The sequence below is a fragment of the Hemiscyllium ocellatum genome, chromosome 2 (assembly GCF_020745735.1).
Source record: "Hemiscyllium ocellatum isolate sHemOce1 chromosome 2, sHemOce1.pat.X.cur, whole genome shotgun sequence".
NCBI lineage: Eukaryota > Metazoa > Chordata > Chondrichthyes > Orectolobiformes > Hemiscylliidae > Hemiscyllium > Hemiscyllium ocellatum.
The window spans coordinates 6,303,183-6,318,998 of NC_083402.1; the positions used below are offsets into that span (position 1 = coordinate 6,303,183).

A 15,816-nucleotide genomic window follows, 5' to 3' on the forward strand; every position below is an offset into this window, starting at 1 on the left:
TAAACCTATGCCCTCTAGTTTTGGACTACTTATCCTGGGAAAAAGACCTTGACTATTCACTCTAATGAAGCCCCTCATGATTTTATAAACTTCTCAGCCTCCGACGCTCCAAGAAAAATAGTCCCAGCCCATTCAGCCTCTCCCTGTAGCTCAAATCCTCCAACCTTGTAGATCTTTTCTGAACCCTTTCAAGTTTACCAACATCTTGCTTACTTATATTATAAATAGTTATGGTCCTAGTGATAGTAATTCCTGTGGTAAGCTACTAATTACAGTTCTGAGGAAGGGGCACTCGACCTGAATTGTTAACTCTGATTTCTCTCCATCTACCTGCTGTGCTTTTCCAGTAATTTCCATTTTTGCCACTAATTTTCAAGCTCTCATCCTGGAAATGCCCCCTTTCCCAACTCAATCTTCTATTAAGTTAGGTTAAAAACAATGACTGCAGATGCTGGAAACCAGATTCTGGATCAGCGGTGCTGGAAGAGCACAGCAGTTCAGGCAGTATCCAAAGTGCAGCCAGCACCTTCTATTAGTTACATTCCAACCAACAAAATTTGGACCCAACCAGGACAACCTGTAGATTCCTGATGAAGGGCTTATGCCCGAAACTTCGAATTTCCTATTCCTTGGATGCTGCCTGACCTGCTGTGCTTTAACCAGCAACACATTTTCAACTGTGATCTCCAGCATCTGCAGACCTCATTTTTTACCCTTCTATTAGTTAGCCAATTTAACAATTTTTGACAAAAGGATGGTGGGCTGAGGGGCCCATTCCTGTGCTGTATTGTTCCAATTTGAATATGCAACCTTCTAACCTGGAGTTAGATGCACTCCCTTTGCACCCCTTAATGTTGCACTCTTTAATGTGCACTATCTCTGGCTTTTGTACCAAAACTAAATTCCTCATATTGCTCTGCATTTTACACCCGTTCCATGGCGTCATTCCCGTGAACCTTTCTGCACCCTCTCTTTATTTTTCTGTGTTAGCTCAGAGTAATGAGCCAATTTGATAACTCTATGGTAGTGAGTTGGGGACAATTGTACTGGATATGGTGCAGTGTGTGTCTGTGGGGAACTGTGCACTAGGCCGCGAGCCATCACCTCGGCAACCCATCGCCATGGCGACCGCGGCCAGCCAATAGCAGGCGGTGTTAGTCGGGGATGGGGGGGAAGGGGTAGCCAATGGCGTTCCGGGACCGGGCCGGAGCCTGGCGGTAAATTTGAACCGAGCGGCCGTTTGCCCGGGCGGTGGGGATGACGGAGAGGCGGCCTGCGGCTGGAGAGGGGTGACTCAGGCATTAGGCCAGGGAACGAGCCTCGTTCGTTTTATCGATAAACCCAAAGATTTGAATATTGTCCATTGCCGTTTGGAGGAGAAGGCTGGTGAGTGGGTGAGTGGGTGAGTGGGTGTGAGTGGGTGGGGGGTGTGAGTGGGTGGGGGGTGTGTGGGGGTGTGGGGGGTGTGTGGGGGTGTGTGGGGGTGGGGGGTGTGTGGGGGTGGGGGTGTGTGGGGGTGGGGGTGGGGGTGTGTGGGGGTGGGGGTGGGGGGGTGGGGGTGTGTGGGGGTGGGGGTGGGGGGGTGGGTGTGGGGGTGTGGGTGTGGGTGACACAGGGATTGGGGAAAGCTGTGGACAGTGAGTGGGGGGGGTGGACAGTGAGTGGGGGGGGTGGACAGTGAGTGGGGGGGGTGGACAGTGAGTGGGGGGGGTGGACAGTGAGTGGGGGCGGTGGACAGTGAGTGGGGGGGGGTGGACAGTGAGTGGGGGGGGGTGGACAGTGAGTGGGGGGGGTGGACAGTGAGTGGGGGGGTGGACAGTGAGTGGGGGCGGTGGACAGTGAGTGGGGGCGGTGGACAGTGAGTTGGGGGGGTGGACAGTGAGTTGGGGGGGTGGACAGTGAGTGGGGGGGGTGGACAGTGAGTGGGGGGGGTGGACAGTGAGTGGGGGGGGTGGACAGTGAGTGGGGGGGGTGGATAGTGAGTGGGGGGGGTGGACAGTGAGTGGGGGGGTACAGCAGGGTATTGACAGGCTGGAGAGATAAATCTTCGGGTAAAAAAAAAAGTGAGGTCTGCAGATGCTGGAGATCAGAGCTGAAAATGTGCTGCTGGTTAAAGCGCGGCAGGTCAGGCAGCATCCAAGGAACAGGAGAATCGACATTTCGGGCCAGAGCCCTTCATCAGGAATGAGGAGAGGGTGCCAGGCAGGCTAAGATAAAAGGTAGGGAGGAGGGACTTGGGGGAGGGGCGATAGAGGTGGGATAGGTGGAAAGAGGTCAAGGTGAGGGTGATCGGCCGGAGTGGGGTGGGGGCGGAGAGGTCAGGAAGAAGATTGCAGGTTAGGAGGGCGGTGCTGAGTTGCTGTGGTAGCGAGTCTGTTTGAGAACGTGGCTGAAGAGTTTCTGTGCAGAGGAGATGACCTGGGGGGTGCAGTGAGAGAGAGACTCACTGAAATCCTTGTAGAGGGAGGAAGAGAGCTAATTACCCGAAGATTTTAACCTACTGCGAATCCTCTTGCAAGGATGCCTTCCTTGAAGAAGCTCTCTTCCTCCCTCTACAAGGATTTCAGTGAGTCTCTCTCTCACTGCACCCCCCAGGTCATCTCCTCTGCACAGAGACTCTTCAGCCATGTTCTCAAACAGACTCGCTACCACAGCAACTCAGCACCGCCCTCCTAACCTGCAATCTTCTTCCTAACCTCCCCGCCCCCACCCCACTCTGGCCTATCACCCTCACCTTGACCTCCTTCCACCTATCACATCTCCATCGCCCCTCCCCCAAGTCCCTCCTCCCTACCTTTTATCTTAGCCTGCTTGACACACTCTCCTCATTCCTGAAGAAGGGCTTATGCCCGAAACGTCGAATTTCCTATTCCTTGGATGCTGCCTGACCTGCTGTGCTTTAACCAGCAACACATTTTCAGGCTGGAGAATTAGCAGATGGAATTTAATCCGGACAAATGTGAGAGGTGATGCACTTTGGCAGGTCTAATGCAGGAGGGATGTATACAGCAAATGCAGGACTCTCAGGAACATGAACATACAGAGGTCCACAATTCCCAGACAGTGGCAACACAAATGGGCAAGGTGGGTCCAGAGGGGGATAGTGAGGACTGCAGATGCTGGAGAATGAGTCAGAGTTGGCAAAGTGTGGCGCTAGGGAAAAGCGCAGCAGGTCAAGCAGCATCAGAGGAGTAAGAGAGTCGTTGTTTCAGGCTTGGGATTAAACCCGAAACATTTACTCTCTTGCTCCTCAGATGCTGCCTCACCTGCTTTTCCAGTGTCACACTTTATCGAAGGTGGTCAAGGAGGCGTATGGTACATTTGTCTTCCTTAGTCAGCCTGTAGAATATAAAAATTCCTGATGAAGGGCTCTGGCCCGAAACATCGAATTTCCTGTTCCTTGGATGCTGCCTAACCTGCTGTGCTTTAACCAGCAACACATTTTCAGCGAATATAAAAATTGGCAAGTCATGTTACAGCTGTAGAGAGCTTTACTTAGGCCATGTTTGGAATATTGTGTACAGTTCTGGTTGCCCTGTGACTGGAAGGATGTGGAAGTTCTGGAGAGGGTATATAAATGCACTGTGGTGGAGGTGGTGGGGGCAGATACACAAGCAATGTTTTTAAAAGGCATCTTGACAGATCCATGAATGGGCACTGACTAGAAGGACATGGATAGCATAGGGAAAATGTTTTAATTTAGAAAGGCATCACCTGTTGGTGCAGAGTCTTGGTGGATCAAAGGATCTGTTCCTGTACTGTAATGTTCTCTGCTCTAATTATCATCAGTTTTCGGTCAGAGACTTTCACTTCAGAGCTCTGACCAAAGAAGTCTGATCCATGATCTTCTCTAATACAGCATACTATTTATTAACTGGCACCTATGGATAGTGTGATGGCTCACTGGTTAGCACTGCTGCTTAACAGTGCCAGGAACCTGGGTTCAATACCAGCCTCTGGCAACTGTGAGGAGTTTGCATGTTCGCCTTCTGTCTGTGTGAATTTCTTCTGGGTGCTCTGGTTTCCTTCCACAGTGCAGGTGGATGATAAATTGCCTAGAGAGTCCAGAACTTGCAGGCTTGGTGGATTAGCCAAGGGAATGCAGGGATATGGTCATAGGTTGGGTCTGTATGGCATGCTGTTCGGAGGGGCCATTTCCTTTGGTCTGAGATTTAATGATAATCAGTTTTAAATATTGTCCATTTTCTTTTGGTTAGAGACTTTCTCTTCAGTGCTGTGACCAAAGGCAGTCCGATCCACAATAGCCGCGATCTTCTCCAATACAGCTAGCTTTTTATTAACTGGCATCGATGGGTCCAGGAGTGTAACAATTGATCAAATATTCCAGTTAACCAAAAGGTCTTGATTGATTAATGGAAAAGCACACACTAAGTATTAGAAAAATAATGTGTGGATATACATATCACTTTCATATTTTATTTACAACATAAATCACTGAATTAACAATGCCAATTTGCATCAATGAAAACTTACCAGTAGAGAGCCTTCCCGCTCGTGGCCTCAGCTGATGACTTGAACATTGCAAGATCACAAAAATACAGTAAACTTCTGGTATTTCGGGAATCTAGTATTTGCCAGTTTATTGAGCGAGTCACTTCATGAGGTGCCAGTTAAATATATAGTTGGGTGCAAAGGTATTTCCTGAATTGACCTCTGTGTTGTTGGTGTGAATCTGATCTGCAGTGACCAACCAGCCAACTTTGCCGATCTATCTGCTGGTCACTGTCGCAACATATACATACGAGTGCGGCCGCACTTGGAATATTGCATACAGTTCTAGTCACCGCATTATAGGAAGGATGTGGAAGCTTTGGAAAGGTGCAGAGGAGATTTACCAGGATGTTGCCTGGTATGGAGGGAAGGTCGTACAAGGAAAGGCTGAGGAATTTGAGGCTTTCTTCACTAGAGAGAAAAAGTTTGAGAGGTGACTTAATTGAGACGTATATGATAATCAGAGGGCTAGGTAGGGTGAACAGTGAGAGCCTTTTTCCTCAGAAGGCAATGGCTAGCATGAGAGGACATAGCTTTAAATTGAGGGGTGGTAGATATAGGACAGATGTCAGAGGTAGTATCTTTACTTAGATTGGTTCCACAGGTCAGCACAACATCGAGGGCCGAAGGACTTGTACTGTGCTTATAAAAAACAGAAGAACTGTGGATGCTGTGAATCTGAAACAAAAACAGAAATTGTTGAAGAAACTCAGCAGATCTGGCAGCATGGATGGAGGAAAAGTGGAGTTAATGTTTCGAGTCTAATGACCCATCTTCTCTTCTACATGTATCTTTTATTCTGGGATAATGGATTAAGGCTGATGAGAAATCTTTCCTGCTTTTATTATCTGCTGTTAACCTATTTGGAGGGTTTACAAGTTGATACTTGGCTGTGCTGTGTATGTGTTGGCCATCAAGTTCTGGCTTGGGGTTAGAGTTGGGAATCACAGATATTTACTATTGGTGCTGAAGGAGGAGGAGTGGGCAGCAGTTTCACGACCTACAGACTTGCTGAAGGAAAGGATTCAGCTCCTTTAAAGGGGAAAATTAGCTGAATATTCAAGATCTAGTTTGCACTGAGCAGAGTGTGGGGCTGTGTCCTGTAGTTTGCATTGCTGGTGCACAATGGCTTTGTACATAATCACTGTAAGAGTAAAGTTTCCTCTACTAGTTTACTAATGCCATGGATTATTTCACCTCTACTTAAAAGGCAAGACAGAGATAGGTTTAATATCTAAACAGAACAATAGCATAAAGTCATAAAGCACAGAAATAGACCCTTCAGTTCAACTTATCCATCCAAAAAGATATCCTTAATTAATCTATTCCCGTTTGCCAGTGTTTGGCCCATTATCTCTCCCAAACCCTTCCCATTCATGTATCCATCCAGATGCCTTTTAAATATTGTAATTGTACCAGCTTCCATCACTTTATCTGGCAATTCATTCCCTACCCTAGGGAGAAGACCTTGTCTATTCACCCTATTTATACCCCTCATGACTTTATAAATCTCTACAAGGTCACCCTTCAGCCTCCGAAACTCCAGAGAAAATAGCCCCAGCCTATTCAGCCTCAAACCCTGGCAACATCCTTGTAAATCTTTTCTGAACCCTTTCAAGTTTCACAACATCCTTCCCATAGCAAGGAGATATGATGCAGAGCTGGACTGAGGAGTGGCAGATGGAGTTCAACCTCGTCAAGTATGAGGTTGTCAATTTTGGAAGGACAAGTAAGAATGCGGAATACAGGGTTAACGGTAGGGTTCTTAGTAAGGTGGAGGAGCAGACGGATCTTGGGGTCTACGTTCATAGACCTTTGAAAGTTGCCACTCAGGTGGATAGAGCTTGTAAGTAGGCCTATGGTGTATTAGCGTTCATTAGCAGAGGGTTTGAATTCAAGACTCGTGAGGTGATGTTGCAGCTGTACAGGACCTTGGTAAGGCCACATTTGGAGTACTGTGTGCAGTTCTGGTCGCCTCACTTTAGGAAAGATGTGGAAGCTTTGGAGAGGGTGCTGTTGCTTGGAATGGAGAATAGGTTGTATGAGGATAGGTTGAGAGTGCTAGGCCTTTTCTCATTGGAACGGCGAAGGATGAAGGGTGACTTGATAGAGGTTTGTAAGATGATCAGGGGAATAGATAGAGTAGACAGTCGGAGACTTTTTCCCCGGGTACAACAGAGTGTTACAAGGGGACATAAATTTAAGGTGAAGGGTGGAAGGTATGGGGGGGGGGGGGGGATGTCAGGGGTAGGTTCTTTACCCAGAGAGTGTGGGGGCATGGAAAGCGCTGCCTGTGGGAGTGGCAGAGTCAGAATCATTGGTGACCTTGAAGCGGCAATTGGATAGGTACATGGATAGGTGCTTAAGCTAGGGAAAATGTTCATCACAACATCGTGGGCCGAAGGGCCTGTTCTGTACTCTATTGTTCTATGTTCTATGAGACCGGAAGTGCATATAATATTCCAAATGTGGGCTAACCAATGTCCTGTACAGCTGCAATATGACCTCCCAGCTCCTTTACTCAATGCACTGACCAATAAAGGCAAGTGTGTGAAACGTTATCTTCACAATTTGACACCTGCTCCCCCACGTTCACAGATCTGTGAACCTGCATTCCGAGGTCTCTTTGTTCGGCACCACTACCCATTAAGTGTGTAGGTTCTGCAATTATTTGCCTTTCCAAAATACAGCATCTCACATTTATCTAAATTAAACTCCATCTGCCACTCTTTGGCCTTTTAGCCCATCTGATAAGATTCCATTGTACGCTGAGATAATCTTCTTCACTGTCTACTATAACCACTTATTTTGGTGTCTTCTGCAAATTTACTAACCATTACCTCCTATATTCAGATCCAAAGCATTTACATAGATGGCAAAAAGCAGTGGACCCAGCACCTATCCCTGCAACTCACTGCTTGTCATAGGCCTCCAGCCTAAAAAACAACCCACCACCACTCTTTTGTCTCTTACCTGCAAACCAGTTTTGAATCCAAATGGCTCGTTATCCACGTATTCCACATGGTCTGACGTTGCTAACCAGTTTACCATGTGGAACCTTGTTGAACGCCTTACAGAAGTCTGTATAGATCACGCCCCCCACTCTACCTTTATCAATCCTCTTATTACTTCAAAAAATTCAATCAAGTTAGTGAGACATGATTTCCCACAACTATCCCTAATCAGTCCTTACCTTTCCTCAGTTCTGTCCCTCAGAATCCCCTCCAATAACTTGCCCACCACTGTCAGGCTCACCCATCTATAGTTCCCTGGCTTTTCCTTTTAACCTTTCTTTAATATTAGCATCACGTTAGCCAACCTCCAGTCTTCCGGCACCTTATGGGTATTGATGATACAAACATCTCAGCAATGGGCCAGCAATCACTTCCTATAAAGTTCTAGGGTACACCTGCTCCTCTGGTAAACATGAAAGATCAGACAACAATAATTCGGAGGAGATCAGGGATGTCTCCCTAGTGTCCTGGTCAGTGTCTCCTAACTGGTGTAACTAAAATAAGTTTACTGGTTACGACTGCATTATTGTTTGTGATCTTGCTATGCAGAAATGGGCAGTTTGCATTTTGCAGTATGACAGTGGCTGTGTGTTAAACATACTTCATTGTCTGTGACATGCTTTAAAATGTCTTGGGGCTATGAAAGGTATTATATAAATGTAAAAAATTCCTTTATTCTTTACAAATCAAGTTACTAGACCACATTGAATATAATTTTATTGTGAGGTTTTGTTTGTGTCAATATATTTGACTTTGTGTATAATTCTTTAACAGTCTCCCTTGTCGCTGTGCATTTTCTGGAGCTGTCAGCCATGGCTGCAGTCAGCCTGATGGTCCTTTATGAGGATGAATCAGTGGAAGTGCAGTATACAGATAGCTCCTGTCTCCAGCTCTCCCCTTGTGGTTCGGAATTCCTGTTTGAGAAGGCCCCTGCACCATCTATGCACCCTTTGCAGAGTTCCTGCCGGGTTCGCCAGCGAACACAGTTTGTCATCAGCAACTACAAGGTGGGAGAGGCAGATTTTCAGGGCATTCTGCTGATACAAGTGCTTCTGTGGTGTAAAGTGTGAAATGCTGCAGCCAAATTTCTCTCAGATAATGATATTGACTAAATCTGTCTTGGATCCTGGTTGATAGCTAAATATCGGTCAGGACACTGAGGAAGACATTGCTGTATTTTGTCAAATTGTCGTGTAATCTTTTACATTCACATGGTGGAGCAGGCAGGGTCTTGGTTTGACATTTCATTGAATGTTGACATTCTGAATGTTATGACCTTGGAAAATACTGAAAATGAGAGGGATGCATATCTACAGATCCCTGAAGGCAGCAAAGATACTTACCTTTATTGGCTGAGGGTAGAATGCAAGAGCAGAGCTGTTATGTTGCAACAGTTTAAAATGCTGATTACGTCACAACTGGTGTACCTTGTATAGTTTTAGCAGAACCTCCCTGCTTTTATACTCCATTCCCTTTGAAATAGAAGTCAAAATTCCATTTGCCTTCCCTGTTATAGAGTCATAGAGATGTACAGCATGGAAACAGACCCTTCGGTCCAACCCTTTCATGCTGACCAGCTATCCCAACCCGATCTAGTCCTTCTGGCAGCTCATTCCATACTTGGAGCACCTTCTGTGTTGGATGTTGGCTTTTTTTGTGATGAGTAGACAAGGACTCCCAACTCCCGGTCTTCTGGAGCTTTCTGCGGTGTTTCTTCATTTTGCAAACTATTCATCTCCTCTATTCTTCCTGCTGATGTGCACAAGCTCACATTTCCCACATCATATTCCATCGACCAAGTTTTTACCCACTTGTTTAACTAGTCTGTATTCTCTGCTGACATTTTTTGTCATCCTCACCTCTTGCCTTCCGGCCTATTTTTATATCATCTCAAGCATCACTATAGTACATCTATTTTCCACAATCAATTAATTATTATAACATAGATAATTGTGACCTCAGCACTGATCCCTGTGGCATTCAAATAGTTACAGGTTGCTGTCCTGAAAATGCCCTCTTTATCCCAATTCTCTGTCCTTTATTAGTTAGCCAATCCCGTATCCATGTTAACATACCACCTCCGATTACTTTTATGTTAAGTAGTCTAACCTGTGGTATTTTATCAAACGCCATCTGAAATCCAGGTATATTAAATTCATTACTTTTTCCCCTTTATCTGTTCTGATTGTTGCCTCCTCAGAGAATTTCGCTGAGTTTGTTGGGCATGGTTTCCCCTTCATGAGGCCATGCTGACTCGGACTTGATAGATCGAATGGCCGGATTCAGTTCCTGTGCCATATTATCTTGTTCTTCATTGTACAAAACCTTAGTAAGACCACATCCAGAATACTGTATGCAGTTTTAGTCTCCTTCTTTAAGGAGGGATGGCAATAAATTGAAGCTGCTTCAGTGGATGTTTACTAGATTTGATACATGGAGTCAGCAGTTTGTCTTATGAGGCTAGTTTGGATGCTTGATTCCATCAGAGTTTACAAGAGTCAATGGTGACTTGGTTGAAGTGTATAAAGTCCTGGATGGTGATGACTAGGTGGATTTGGAAAGGATGTTTCCTCCTGGGGTCAGCCTGAAACATAGGTCATTGTTTTAAAATTAGGTGTTGCCCTGTCAGGACCAGTGTAGCAGGTGGTGAAAAAGACAAATTTATGTTGGCATTCATAGTGAAAGGGTTTGAGTACATGCGCATCTCGCTTCAACTCTACAGGGCATTGGTAAAAGCACACCTAGAGTACTGTGTACAGTTTTGGTCTCCTTCTCTGAAGAAGGATGTTTTGGCTGCTGTTGGAGTGCAAAGAATGTTTACCAGACTCATTCTTGGGATGGTGGGACTGATGTGGATAGTGGCATGATGGCTCAGTGCTTAACACTGCTGCCTCCCAGCACCAGGAACCTGGATTCTATTCCACCCTTTGGTGACTGCTTGTGTGGAGTTTGCACGTTCTCCCTCTGTCTGCGTGGGTTTCCTTTGGGTGCTGTTTGGGGGGCAGGTAAATAGGTCTGAGTGAGGGTGCTCTTTGGAGGGTTGGTGTAGACTTGATGCGCCGAATAGGGAATTGTGTATGGGGAGAGAATGGATTAATTGGGACTATATTTACTGGAACTTTGCAGAATGAGGGGAATCTCAGAGACCTATTAACTTCTAACAGGATTACACAGGGTAGATGCAGGAAGAATGTTCTCTGAGGAGACTAAAACTTGGGATCACAGTCTATGGATATGGGTTAGCCCGTTCATGACAGATGAAGAGAAACTCTATCACCGAGGTGAGTCTGGAATTCTCTTCCTCAGAAAACTGGAGGCCAAAGCTTTGAAAACTTTCAAGATGTAGACTTAGTTCTTACAACTCAAGGAATCAAAACATATGGGGGTGAAAGCAAGAATAGGTACTGAATTGGAAGAGCGGCCAAGATCATATTGAATGATGGAGAAAGCTCAAAGGGTTGATTGGCCCTCTTCTGCTCCTCTGTGCTATGTTTCTGTGACAGATGAGAAGAATTCTTTTCTCAGAGGATTGTATGACTTTGGAACACTGACTTTTGTTGGTTAGGAAAATTGTGGATTATCAGGGGTAGATGGGAATGTGAAATTTCAAACACAAACTTGGTGAATGGTGAACTAGGCTTGATGGGCTGAATGGTCTTATTATACTACTTAGTACTTGTGCATTTGTATTAACAGACCAATAGCCAGACTGCAGACATGAAACGTGCTATTCTCACAATTCCAGTATCTGGACAAGCAGATAGGGACTGGAGTAGGCCATTTGATTTCTTGAGCCTGCTGTACAATTTTAGATCATGGTTGGTCACCTGCATCAACACGATATCCCTGCACTGTCTCCATGTCATAGAGATGTACAGCATGGAAACTGACCTTTCGGTCCAACCCATCCATGCTGACCAGATATCCCAACCCAATCTAGTCCCACCTGCGAGCAACTGGCCCATACCCCTCCAAACCCTTCCTATTCATATACCATTCCAAATGCCTTTTAAATGTTGCAATTTTACTAGCATCCACTACTTTCTCTGGCAGCTCATTCCATACATGTACCACCCTTTGCATGAAAAAGTTACCCCTTAGGTCTCCTTTTATATCTTTCCTCTCACCCTAAACTTATGCTGTCTAGTTCTGGACTCCCTGACCCCAGGGAAAAGACCTTGTTTATTTATCCTATCCATGCCCCCCATTTTGTAAAGGTCACCCCTCAGCCTCCGACGCTCCAGGGAAAACAGCCCCAGCCTGTTCAGCCTCTCCCTGTAGCTCAAATCCTCCAACCCTGGCAACATCCTTGTAAATCTTTTCTGAACCCTTTCAAGTTTCACAACATCTTTCCGATAGGAAGGAGACCAGAATTGCACGCAATATTCCAACAGTGGCCTAACCAATGACCTGTACAGCCGCAGCATGATCTCCCAACTCCTGCACTGAAGACTCTGGCCAATAAAGGAAAGCATACCAAACGCTGCCTTCATTATCCTATCTACTTGCGACTCCACTTTCAAGGAGCTATGAACCTGCACTCCAAGGTCTCTTTGTTCAGCAACACTCCCTAGGACTTTATCATTAAGTGCATAAGCCCTACTAAGATTTGTTCCTAGCTCTGGGAGTAATCCAGATATTACTACCCTTGAGGACCTCCTTTTTAAATTCCTGCCTAACTCTCTGTAATCTCCCTTCAGAATCTCAACCTTTTCCCTTTCTATGTCATTGGTTCCAATGTGGACAATAACCTTTTGCTGGCCCCTCTTCCTCCTTGAGAACATTCTGCACGCTCTCTGAGACATCCTTGATCCAGGCACCAGGGAAGCAACACACCATTCTGCTTTTTCGCTGCTGGTTACAGAACGGTCTGTCTGTACCTCTGACGGAGAGTCCCCTAACACAATTGATCTCTTGGAACCTGACTAACCCCTCATTGCATTAGAGCCAGTCTCAATACCAGAAACTTGGCTATTTGTGCTACGTTCCCTGAGAATCCATCACCCCCTACATTTTCCAAAACAGCATACCTGTTTGAAATGGGGGTAGCCACAGAAGACTCCTGCACTAGCTGCCTATCTCTTTTACCTTTCCTGGAGTTAACCCATCTATGTGACTGTATCTGTGACTTTTCTCCCTTCCTGTAACTGCCATCCATTGCATACTGTTGCTGTTGCAAATTCCTCATTGCCTCTAACTGTCTCTCCAACCGATCCATTCGATCTGATAGGATTCGCAACCAACCGCATTTATTGTAGATATAATCTGCAGTAACCCTTAAACTCTCTTTAAACTCCCACATCTGACAAGAAGTGCATATCACTCTACTAAAGGCTATTTTTGCTCCTTCACAATCTACAGACCCAGAAAATAATGCCATTTTATACCTCCACAAAACTCTGCCCCAGGTTAAATTAATGGTAATGGCTTATGTTTTAAGTTTAATCAAGAGACATATCTCAAAAAACTTGGGTTTCAACCTACTAATGGAATCAATCAATCAATCTCTCTCCTGAATTTACTTAATAATTGAGCTTCTAAAGTCCTCTGAGGGAGAATTCCAAAACAACACCTCCTGAGGTAGATCTTAGAAGTTGTTTTAACAATAAAACAATCGACGGCACTTAAATACTGGAATGTTTCCCCAGTGCCCTGAAGGAATCTTTATCTCTTAATTAATATTATCGAAACAGATTGCCTGACCATTGATAAATTGTGTCGGATCATGCTATGCCAGCTGGCTGGTTCACTTCCTGTATTATGACAGTGAATAGACTTCAAAGAATTTGCTATATAGTGCTTTGGTGCATCCTTTGCTCATTAAAGGCACTATATAAATACAAAGTTTTTAAAAATTTATCCCAAAGATTTAAATTGTACAACTGAACTAGTACTGACAATTTGTGGGTAATGTCACACTAATCCGGCATGCACTTGCTGAGCCATACACACGTCTTCTGGGCCGAAATGACTCTTCTGATCTCCAGAGGCAGGTCCTCTGGTCATTTCTACACACCTCACTCCCATGCATTTTACTCTTCCTAGAAGCCTCTCATTTTCAATTTTGCCATGTGTAATAATTAACAAATTATATAAACCACTCTCCTGCCTTTTCCCCATAATTCTTCATTCTCTTACTGAAAAAATCAGTCTGCCTCAGTTTTGGATATAGTTAACATCCCAACGTCTACAGCCCCTTGCGGTAAAGAATTCTGCAGATTCACTACTCTAAGAAGAAAAAATCCTACTCATCTGTCTTAAATGGGTGTCCCCTTACACTGAGATGATGCCCTCTGGTCCTAGACTCTCCCACAAGGAAGCAATCCACCTGCATCTACCCTGTAAAGCCCCAATGGGTCAGGCTTTGGCCTATATGACCTTGTTGCTTTTCTTGATGACATGCAAGAATCCTTTGTGCTCCTCCCTCTTGAGAATCTCTTCACTGTTCTTTTTCAAACAAAAGGGGCAGCACGGTGGCTCAGTGGTTAGCACTGTGGCCTCACAGCACCAGGGACCTGGGTTCGATTCCAACCTCGGGCAAGTGTCTGTGTGGAGTTTGCACATTCTCCCTGTGTCTACGTGGGTTTCCTCCCACAATCCAAAGATGTGCAGGTCAGGTGAATTGGCCAAACTAAATTGCCCATCATGTTTTGGATGTGTAAGTTACATGCATTAGTCAGGGGTAAATATAGGGTAAGGGAATGGGTCTGTGTGGGTTACTCCTTGGAGGGTAACTTGTTGGGCCAAAGGGCCTGTTTCCACACTATAGGGATTCTTCTGTCCAACTGACTCACTCCACCTTTCTGCAGAACAGTCTTTTACAGCTTTGGATGTCTGATTTCAAGATCCATGTTTCAGCCCCATACAGCAAGACACTCCAAATCACAATCTTGCTGATGCTTTTCTGAAAATATGAAATAAATAATAATTATTGAAAGGATTTGCAGGGCTGTGGGGAAAGAGTATGGTGAAGTGGCTTTAATCATATAGCTCTTTGAAAGAGTTAGCACAGGTGCAGTTGACTGAATGGAGTCCTTTCTGTGCTGTCATTATTGTGCACAAACATAACCAATTAAAATTATGAACTTTAATTTCTTGCATAATTGGTTTTATTGTGAAAATTCTGTGTTTCTCCTGTAGGAGCAGTTACTACAAGCTCTGGAATTCAGAAATCAATTTGCTTCTCAGCCCTATCTTCTAGCAAGACTGATTTCTGGAGACAAGCTGTTGGTGAGTCCTAACTCACTACAACCCTCAATGTCAGCTTTACACTTCCTAGTCCCATCTGTTTGGCTAAACTGCCAGTTTCTAATAAATGATCTGTGTTTTGACTTTAAAGTTATGTATGTATATATTTGTGAATTTTTTTTGTTTTTGTTTAACTCCCCTATTCCTCCCTTCTACTGACAGAAAATTTAATTTGGTTCAGATCCTCAAGAAATCCAGAACTAGGAGCAGGAATGAGCTCGACACTTGAGCCTGGTCCTCCATTCATTACGTTCATGGTTAAATTCCATTTTCCTGATACTTGATTTCCCCTTTTGTTTGAAAATTCTACTAGAGATATGACTCCGATGACAGAGCAAAGTTGCAACACTGCAGTCAGGCTATGGCATGTCAGAGCTGGCTGAATGGCCTATCCCTAACCCATCAGTTATTTGTGAGGAAATATATTAAAATTAAATGAAGTAAAAGCAGATTGCTAAACCTGTCATCTCACCTCATTGGATTGTCCCAGCACGATTTTCCAGTTTTGTGGCAGGTTCAAAAGCTGCTCTTGCATCTCTGCTAATACAGCTTTTCACTTAATACCAATCAGGGTGGTGCCACAGTGACCTCCTAGTTTATTAATACCGAAAGGGAAGTGGATACCAGCTGTATCCTTTCACATAGTGGGGAGCTTGATAAAGGAATATGTGGAGCACTAATCCTGTCTTTTTTGTGGTATTCTGAATTAAATAATTTATTTCCTTGGTTTTCTGCCTAGAAGTCAGTTAATTTTGTTTTAATCGTTCATGGGATGTAGGCATCTCTGGCTGGGCCAGCATTTATTTCCCACCCTTTGTGACCCTTGAGAAGGTGGTGGTCGCTGCCTTCTTGAATGAATGCAGTCCATGTACACCATACCGTTGGGGAGGGAGATCCAGGATTTTGACCCAAATTTGAAGGAACAGCAATATATTTCTGAGTCAGGATACTGAGTGGCTTGGAGGGAAACGTGCATGTTCCCATATATCTGCTGCCCTTCTAGATGGAAGTGGTTGTATGTTTGGAAAGTGCTAAGACACCT

At 44.9% G+C, this 15,816-nt stretch overlaps 1 protein-coding gene across 2 annotated transcripts in view; it reads left to right on the forward strand.

Annotated features, from left to right (window-relative positions):
• The first annotated feature begins 1,202 nt into the window (after positions 1–1,202).
• The window catches only part of c2h5orf34 (chromosome 2 C5orf34 homolog), a 50,886-nt gene continuing 36,272 nt past the window's right edge, over positions 1,203–15,816 (forward strand). For both annotated transcript variants that reach the window (XM_060842392.1, XM_060842401.1), the window contains exons 1-3: positions 1,203–1,386; positions 8,301–8,533; positions 14,667–14,756. In XM_060842392.1, the coding sequence (XP_060698375.1) occupies positions 8,339–8,533; positions 14,667–14,756 (285 nt within the window). In that variant the 5' untranslated portion in view covers positions 1,203–1,386; positions 8,301–8,338. The remainder of the gene's footprint in view (positions 1,387–8,300; positions 8,534–14,666; positions 14,757–15,816) is intronic.